The sequence below is a fragment of the Cotesia glomerata genome, linkage group LG2, assembly GCF_020080835.1.
Source record: "Cotesia glomerata isolate CgM1 linkage group LG2, MPM_Cglom_v2.3, whole genome shotgun sequence".
Classification (NCBI taxonomy): domain Eukaryota; kingdom Metazoa; phylum Arthropoda; class Insecta; order Hymenoptera; family Braconidae; genus Cotesia; species Cotesia glomerata.
The window spans coordinates 15,080,571-15,090,810 of NC_058159.1; the positions used below are offsets into that span (position 1 = coordinate 15,080,571).

Consider the following 10,240-nt stretch of genomic DNA (forward strand, 5'->3'; position numbering starts at 1 on the left):
AAAATTAAGACAACGAAGAGGAGTAATTTATGATGAACTTGATAATAATTATTACCGATTTAGTACGAGATTCATATTGAATTAATTATAAGATAAATGTGTTTTATTTTATGATTGTATTTTTTGTTTTTACACTCGAAATCTTAAAAAAAAAAATAAAGAACTATTTTAATTAACAGAGGAAATTTAACAGTAATTAACAAAAATCATGAAACAGTATGAAATTAATATTTGATTCATAATAAGTTGATTATAAAAATGTTACAATGTTTATATTAATTTCATCGTATCTTAATACTTGCAAGTATTAATCTTAATACTTGCAAATATTAATTTGATACTGTTTCATGAATTTTGTTAATTAAAATAGTTCTTTATTTTTTTTAAGATTTCGGGTGTAAAAACAAAAAATACAATCATAAAATAAAACAGATTTATCTTATAATTAGATTTGATTTGCAATTGTATCCATAATGGAGATTTTTTTTACAATTTTTTAAATGAATTTTTTGTTTTTATTACTATCTTTAAATTATCTTTATTATTACTAATGATATTATTTTTTCATCATTATTAATATTACTTGAGTAAGCTAGGTGTTATATTTCAATGATCGTAAAAATTCTCTCTTTCTCTCTCTCTCTCTCTCTCTCTCTCTCTCTCTCTCTCTCTCACTCTCATACACTGATCTATAGTTTTCCATGCTTATTCTTTTCTCCCATTTAAAATATTGATATCAAAAAATTCTTCTTAAATGTTTATATTATAATTTAATCATGCTTAATAATTTTTTTCATCTCAGTTCATAAGTCTTCTGCTTGGAATAAGGATCGGATAAATTATAATTTTTTATGTTACACTCTCGTACCGCTACAGTTAAAAAACAATATTTTTCAAAATTAAAAAAATAAAAGATAGTTCAGAAGTGCTGTATTGTTTTTTTAAAATATAGTTAAAAGTGCTATATTGTTTTTTATAACTTTTATTCGAAAAAAGTGTAATATTTTTTGTGAGAAAAGAAATGAATGTAAGTTTATAATTTTTTTCTTATTATTTTTTTTTCATATATAAGTTGAAAAAATATTTAAAATACGCTAGTTATCTTCTTTTTCTATTAGGGAGAAAAAAGTTTTTTTTTAATTTTTTTTCATAAAAATAATTTTTTCATAAAAAAATGTCATTCACACAAGATTTTTTTTTAATTTTCATAAAAAAAAAAAAAAAATTTTTTTTCAGGCCTTAGAAGGAATAATATATAATATTTTTCTACCGATTCAATGGCTTATCAACATTGATTCAATTTTACAATCGATAATCGAGGAGTTAAAAGCTATAATTTCAAGAAGGGAGACTTTTCATGGATCTCTCTTTCATGCAGATAATGTCATTACACGGTTGGAGATCAACCACAATACGTTAACATGGAAATTTCGAGTAGTTAATATTGAATTATCTGATACTCATTATTTCTGTTTTAATGAGTTAAATTGGATCTTGAGATTATGGATCTCTCTTTCATGCAGATAATGTCATTACACGGTTGGAGATCAACCACAATACGTTAACATGGAAATTTCGAGTAGTTAATATTGAATTATCTGATACTCATTATTTCTGTTTTAATGATCAACTAGCAGGAAACTGTAAAGGTCCATTGCTATTGAAGAAGGAAATAATTCATTCATTTAGTAAGTTGATTAATATTATAATTACTATTATAATTACTATTATAAATATAATTTTTATAGGTTCTCGTTTGATTATGTTCCTGAAATACAGCGTGCTTTGGCCGAGGAGATGGGTTGAGAACTATTCAATTTCTGATCTGTCTTTTCATATCAAGCTACAACTAGAGGATGTTGTGATGCGCGGTGAAGATATTAATGGATGCAGCGTTAGTGTGGGTGATGATCAAGCCACCCTGTCCATCGTCGACGAAATATTGCATTGGTCATTTGAACTGATCAATGCTACACACTCTGAGCCTCTAATCATGGTTAATGGTGAGCACTTAACAGCGATTCAAGAAGCATTGTATACACAATGGTGGGTTTTTAATGTTTATATACCACACCGACAAGAGGAAGAAGAGGAAGAGGAAGAAGAGGAAGATGATCTAGAAGATCAAAATTTAGAGTGTTTATATGAAATGCTTGATGATTCTTCTATTGACTTATCAGATGCAGAAACTGTTATTTTAAGTGATCTAGACACTTTAAGTGATTGTGATTAAAAAAAATTATTTTGTGTGTTAAATGTTTAAATAAGAAAAATCAAAATTTATTTTTTTTTAATTAAAATTTTATTAATAAAATTAAACATTCTTATAAATCACTTTTATTAATCCAGCTGTTATGGGTGGTGTCAAATCCCAACCATTTGACATAATATTTACTTCCTTTCTTTTTTACAATTTTTTCAACTAGGTATACATCAGGGTATTTTGTTTTGCTGAGTTCTTCACTGTAGAATGCTCCTTCGATTGGCTGATCCTGGTAATCTACAAGTTTGTACGTTGTTGGATTCGTATTCTGCACCTTGTTTATCGTAAATATTTCAGTTGTCCAGTTCGCTGTGTAACCTTTTTCGAATAAATTTTTGTATTTGCTAATTCTTACTTTATCTCCAACTTTAAATTTATTTTTTTTCACTAATTTTTTTTTCAGCGTAGTAAGGGGTTTGTAAATAATCTTCTTCAAGTCTTGTTCATTATCAACAGTTACATCTGCAGGTTTCATTTTTATTGTCCTATGTTTAGTATTGTTGTAAGTATTCACCAAATCATCAATCATATCGATCCACTTATAAGTACCGCGAGCTGTGAATTTTCGCCACATATTAGTTTTAAGTGTTCTATTAAATCTTTCACATATGGATGCTTTCAGATTACTAAATGTTGAGTACATATTAATTTTATATTTTTTCATAAGATTATGGAATTCTTGATTATAAAATTCTTTGCCTTGATCAACATGCAGATTTTTCGGAACTCTCCCTTGTTTTAATATAGAATCCATTGCTTTGGATACATCATTAGCACTTTTATTTTTTATAGGCACAGCCCAAGCGTACTTGGAAAATATATCAATCACTGTTAGTAAATATTTATTATTATTATTTACTTTTGAATATGGGATTATTTCAACTAAATCAGCTTGCCAAGTCTCATCAAGTCCTCGAATATCAACATGGCGACGTTGATAATTTTTACGAACTGGTCTGTGAAGTTCGTATGCTATTATCGATTTTTTATCTTCCATTTTTTTATTATAATTGTGTTCCTAATTCTTCATGTTTCGGTTTCTTTCTTTTTAATTCTTTATTTTCTTTTTTCAACAAATCAAGAGATGTCCTCAATGATACAATTTCTGAATGTAAATGGGAAATTATTTCTAATTGATCTTCTCTTATAGTCTTCTCTAACGATGATAATTCTTTATTTATAAAATCACGCATAAATTTCAATGTTATTGCATCATTATTATTCACTGGTTGTCCAACTTCACATAATCTTTTGTTTTCTAAATCAAATTGCCCGTCGGAATTTATTTTAAATCCTCTTCCTGGAGCTCCTGGAGGACCACTAACAACTGCTACAGCTTTCAAAGAACGTCCAAATATATCAATACTCATTTTTGTTCAGCTCACTTCAACAGTTCACAAACTAATGCTAAAATTTCTGAAAATATTACTTCTAATATATAATTTCAGCCTCTCTTAATTCTTCAATAATTGAAATAATTTCATTAGTATGACTGGTATTGCCAGCTGATTGAGAGGCCATTAATAGACGTAATCTTTCAACCAGTTCATTAGGATCATCCCAGTATACATAATCCATATTTTTATTTTTCTTTTTTACTATCATGTGGCTAGGTAAACCTCCACCTTTCGAAAAATTTGCATGTCTTTTTGCTAGGTATTCAACAAGATAATTTTTGAATTTGGGTGATGGATCATTGAAAATACTTGTATTTGGCTTGTAATTTTTCCAATACATATTCGTTCTTTCAACAATATCTAAGTAGTATTTCTTATCATTCTGTGTTACAAGTGAATCTTGAGGATCTTTTTTGAATAATAATTCCAATAAACCATGAGTCATAGGATAAGCTTTGTCTTGAATATTAATTTCATCATTATTGAAATAAATACTTGAATTTCCAATGTACATTGCTTTATTTTTTTTACGAACACCATACCTAAAATCATTCTCTTTGTGATTTCGATTTAATTTTTGTATGTAAGTTTTTAATAAACAATCCGTTTTGGCGGGAGTACTTGAAGCTAGTGGTTCTGTGGATCGACGCTGTCTGCTGCTATTAATGAAACTTTCATCATCAGAGATCAAACTACCGTATTCATCTAATTGTTGGTCCTGGTTTTCATTTTTTGTTTCTTCTTTTATCTCTTTTTTTATATCTTCTTGTTTAATTTTTCGCCCTGACGATTCAATAAGAGTTTTCAATGGTGTGACTATCGGCTTAAACATTTCATCCATGGCTTTTTCAGCTGTATCTCTGCCTAACTTCAAGAGTTTATGTTTACGTCGGATGGCATCACTTGCCTGAGAAATTTGATGTAAAACATCCTTTTGTTTTAAAATGTCCTCCGACTTCATGTTGATTTAACAAACTACTTAACTGGTATGATTAATATTTATCCAATACAGGTTAATTTATACTAATGAAACAGTCAAAACCCTTACGATATCTTCCGTTATTCAATTCACTATCTTTATCAATTACTACAAAGCCATACTTATTATCATTCCAACACGCTGAGCATAAGTCCTTGAAAGTATTGTACTGCATATCAGTATTTACATGATCATCGTAAATGTGTTTTAAATTCATTTAATCTTGCCGAAATATAACTAAAAAATTAATATTGTCACGAATCAGATGTTTGGGAATGCGCGTATATGTTTGACAAAGATAAAAACTATCGACATTTTTGTGTCTACCCATACAGAAATAAGCTCTTATATGATCCTGTTTTTCACATGCTACATCATCAAATATCATCAATGAGTTGGGTTTAGCATCTTCAGGTTTTATTACATCTCCATGCTCATTGAAAGGAAAGAATCCGATACCTTCTATAGGTTTCAAAAGTGACTCTAAAAATTTATATTTTGGCTGTTCGAGTGATTTTGAGTAGAGGTAAATATTATCAAATCTCAATCCATTTGGATGTATAATGATGGATAACAAAGCATTAGTCTTTCCACAGTTTGATGGACCGCAAAACACTGCACGTACACTGTTGGGTAACAGAGAACCGTGTCTTTTAATTTTTTTCAATCCAGTACCTTGAACTATTTGATCAAAATTGGTCACCGGTAATTTAGCTGATTGATGTTGGAACTTCATGTTTACCACTCACAGCAGTATCATCAACTCTTTGATTTTTGCTATAAGTATAGGCTTTTATACGATTTTTTTATTAGTCATTATGCTACCGTCATGGAGTATAGACGTGTCAAAGGTAAAGGTTTAGTTAATAAAATTATTAATAAACTCCCATTTGAATTACATATACCTGGCTATCAATACTGTGGACCTGGCACAAAATTAGCTAAAAGATTAGCTCGTGGTGATCCTGGTATTAATCAATTGGATGCAGCGTGCAAAGAACACGATATAGCTTACTCGAAAAATCGTGAAAACTTAGAAGCACGTCACGAGGCTGATAAAGTACTTGCCGAAAAAGCGTGGCAAAGAGTTCAATCAAAAGACGCTGGTATTGGTGAAAAAGCAGCCGCTTGGAGTGTAAATAAAATGATGAAGCTAAAGAGACGATTTGGAATGGGTTTGAAGACCAAGAAGAAGAAGGCTGGCGTTAGAAAAAGAAAATCAAACGTTAAAAGTATTGGTAAAAAGAAAAAGATGAGTAGGAAGGTAGCACTGAGGAAAATTGTAGGAGAGGCTAAAAAATCTATGACAGCTGGTGGTGATCCAATTAAAACGGCAATGATTGGTGCACGTAAGGCAGTTAAAAAATCAGGTGGAAGAAAAAATATTAGACTCCCACGTATTTTGCCAGTACCAGTTAAAACTGGTGGCATTATTCCGTTTATGATTCCATTATTTGCAGGTCTTTCAGCAACCGGTGCTCTTGCAGGTGGAGCTGCAGCTATTGCAAAAGCTGTAAATAGTGCAAGTGCAGCTAAAAATCAACTAGCAGAGAGTAAGAGACATAATGCAAAAATGGAAGAAATTGCTGTTGGTAAAGGATTATACTTGAGACCTTACAGACGTGGAATGGGTTTATATTTGAGACCTTATCCTAAAGGTAAAGGAGTATCAAAAAACAAGTAGAGCTACCACACCGAGCACTTACAAATAAGGATATATTAAAGTATGTCAGAGCACTGAAAATTCCAAATTTTAGAGGAGTTTTCATGAGAAATGATCTGCCAAAAACTGGACCTAAAAGAAATGAATCAGCAATAATCAACTTAGATGATAAATATGGACCTGGTACCCACTGGGTGTGTTACAAAAAGATTGGTAATAATGTAACTTATTTCGATAGTTTCGGTAATTTACAACCACCACAAGAAATTGTGGATTATCTCGGTGTTGGTAGCATAAAATATAATCACAAACAGTATCAAAATTTCAATACAATTATATGTGGACATCTATGTCTTAAATTTCTCACTGGAGAACTATAAATTCATGGAAATTACGCTTGAGTCAACAGTCATGGCTGAGTCATTTACGTTAACACTTACAGGATCATCATCAGTGTTGGAGGCTAATTATTTTCCTCCAATTGAATTATCACCAGAAAAAAATTATGTATTAGGGCTTGTAGAGTTGCTTACATTTAATTCAATACCCAATATTGATATTGGTGCTAATAAATTCTACGTGACTTATCCACCAGATGGTGCTATTAATCAAAAAACTTATGATGATAATGATAGCAATGATGTGAATGTTGGTGGTGGTGGTGGTGGTGGTGGGGGAAAAAAAGTTGTAAAAAATAATGTAAAAAGAGCCAAAAGGAATGTATCGATTATTACAAGGATTAATGATGATTATAATATACCACAAGCTATTGAAATAACATCAAAGCCAAAGACTATAGCGCTCACTTTACCAACTGGAAGCTATGAAATTGAAGATATTGAAACATATATACGTAAATCATTGCCAAAACTCAGTTTAAAATTAAAAGCGAATAATAATGAGCTGAAAAGTGAAATTAAATGTGATCAATTTATAGATTTCGAACCAGAAGACTCTATAGGACGATTGTTAGGGTTTACAGATCGTCAACTTGAGCCTCATAAAACGCATTCGTCAAATTTACCTGTTGCTATACTCAAGCTTAATGTACTAAGAGTTGAGTGTAATATTACATCAAACGCGTATATAAATGATCGGAGAGTTCATACTATTCATGAATTTTTTCCCAGTGTACCACCAGGATTTAAGATTGTGGAAGTACCATCTCACGTCATTTACCTTCCAATACTCACGAAGGCAATACACAATATAAGACTACACATAGTTGATCAGGATGGCAAATTAGTAAATTTTAGAGGTGAAACTATAACAATCAGACTGCACGTGAAAAGTTTATGAATTATGGGAATAGTTTTCGAGACAAAAAGTGGTGCCGGATATAAAAAGACATTACCATGGATGAAATTTACCAGTCATCAAATACCCCGCAGGCCGTTAACACAACAGAACGTTCAGTTCCTAAAAACTCTCGGACTAAAATTACGTGGAAAATCTTCAAAATAAATTGCTGCTGTCTAGCTTGTGTTATACCAAAACGTAACTCTTAAGAACACTCTATAAATTTGATTGTAATTTCATTATTCATTCATTGATCGATGTGCCTTCGTAATGTCGAGTGATAAAGCTTCAGAAAATCTCAAAAAATACTTGACAAGTCAACAGCGTGCATACGGTACGGATTTTAAAAAAGATACTAAGGATTACACACCAAGCTATATAAAAGGGGGTACTGTATACAAAGGCTCACCGTCTGGAGATAAGTACGGAACGATAGGAGATAAACGCTATAAATAATGGCAGAAATTTTAAATATTCAGCGACCAATCATATTTGATGACTCTATAGCTCATTGTGAGGTGCATGCGCATCAACCGTATGCATCAGCAACACTAAATAACAACGATGAAGTGAGGATAACAATTCAAAATCAAAATTTGTGTATACTTCCAAGCAAAAGTGTACTACACATCATCGGTAAATTCACGAAAAATGATAATACAGCTGTTGCCAATACAACTAACTTTGTGAACATGGGAATAACTCATATGATCAAAGAGTTCCGACTATTGATAAATGGAGTAGAAGTGGATCGGAATAACAATGTTGGTATAACTATTTTAATGAAAGGATATCTATCATTTAGCCCAAATCAATTGAGTACTTTGGAAAATGCTGGCTGGTTGATGAATAATGAGGTTAAGTTTACCGATGATGCAGGAAACTTTGACTTTATAATTCCACTTAATGTTTTAAGTGGTTTTGCTGAAGATTATCTTAAAGTTTTGATGAATGTTCAACTTGAAATAATTCTAACGATATCAAACAGTGATATAAATTCTTACATACAAACAAATGCTGATGCTGCTGCTGAAGAAGTAAAAATCACACTTCAAAAAATTGAATGGATTGTACCGTATATAACTCCAGCAGATAAAGAAAAAATTCAAACTCTGAATTACATCGCCAGTGATCCTGCTATACCAATAAGTTTTCGGACTTGGGAATTGTATGAGTATCCTCTGTTACCTGCAACTTCAAAACATATTAGGGCAGTCAAAACCTCAACTCAGCTCGAAAAGCCACGTTACGTTGTTCTTGGATTCCAAACAGCAAGGAAAAATGATGCTCGGAAAGATGCTAGCAAATTTGATCACTGCAATTTACGAAACGTCAAATTATTTTTAAATTCACAAAGTTATCCTTATGGTGACTTGAATTTAGATATACCTCATAACCAGTATGCTTTATTATACCATATGTACACAGATTTTCAAACATCATACTATAACAAAGAAGCCGAACCACTGCTATCGAAAAAGAAATTTTTGGATCAAGCACCACTGTGTGTAATTGATTGCTCCAAGCAGAACGAAGCTATAAAATCTGGACCAGTTGACATTCGATTGGAATTTGAATCAGTTGATCGGTTTGCAGCCAACACAACAGCATACTGTTTAATTATTCACGATCGTATCATTGAATACAATCCTATAAGCAGCACTGTCCGTAAGTTAGTATAAAAAAAAAATGGTTGTTACTTTCAATCTCACACCAACTGTGCATTACATGCATGTTTGGAAATATGCAAATAAAAATGCAAGGAAGGGGGAATGGGAACAGGCTGCGAGAGACAGGGACAGATTTAAAAATAGAATTTTAAAAACTAGTGAAAAATTGGATCCAATATTAAATAAAAAATTATCACAAATTAAACTTTTCAAGTAAATATAATGTTTAAGTTAATGTATATGTATCAAATGAAAACTTTATTGATAAATAAAAAAAATTTTTTTTAATAAAATGTGTACATTATTTTTTTTAATACATAAGTTTCCTAGTACTGTAAGTAGAATAATATAAAAAATTATTTTTAACTTATTTCTCTAAATTACATTGTAAGCAAAATTTTCGATATGGATATAAATATATACCGGATGTTTCCCAATCAGCACCGGTTTTAGGATAATGTTCCTTGCAGAATGAATATTCTTTTACTTCTTCATTGCGTTTTAGATGCTCTGGTAATTTATCCCAAATGAAGCGTATTTCTCTTTTGGCAAAGTGAAGTAAAAAGTGTGAATCCAGGCAGGCCAGATCTCGAGGATTCATCTTTCGTAAAGCCATCAATTGATTAAAAGTGGACAATTGATTAAAAAGTTGAACTGATTTTTCGTAGCTAGGTTCACAACCGTAAAATTTTAGATACCATAATTTGAGTTGTTGAACGTTTTGAAATGCACAAGCTTTTAAATATCCAGTTGAAGTATGCACTCCAGATGGACACTTGAAATGTGTAAATTCAATGTTATCAATGGAATAATGACGCATTCTCGTTAAATCTATGATCATAACAGATGGATCATCAATTAATTTTTCAAGCCATTCTTTCTTTTGTTCACCTTCAACGTATAAATAGCTCAAATGATGCTTTAAAAAGGTTAAAATTTCCCCAAGGACATTATACTCAGTTTTACCAA

General features: G+C 31.1%; 1 protein-coding gene across 1 annotated transcript; it reads left to right on the forward strand.

Annotated features, from left to right (window-relative positions):
• The first annotated feature begins 8,056 nt into the window (after positions 1-8,056).
• On the forward strand, positions 8,057-9,283 carry LOC123258954. Its single transcript, XM_044719212.1, has one exon. It carries the CDS (start codon positions 8,057-8,059, stop codon positions 9,281-9,283), a length of 1,227 nt encoding a protein of 408 aa, XP_044575147.1.
• The last annotated feature ends 957 nt before the right edge of the window (positions 9,284-10,240 follow it).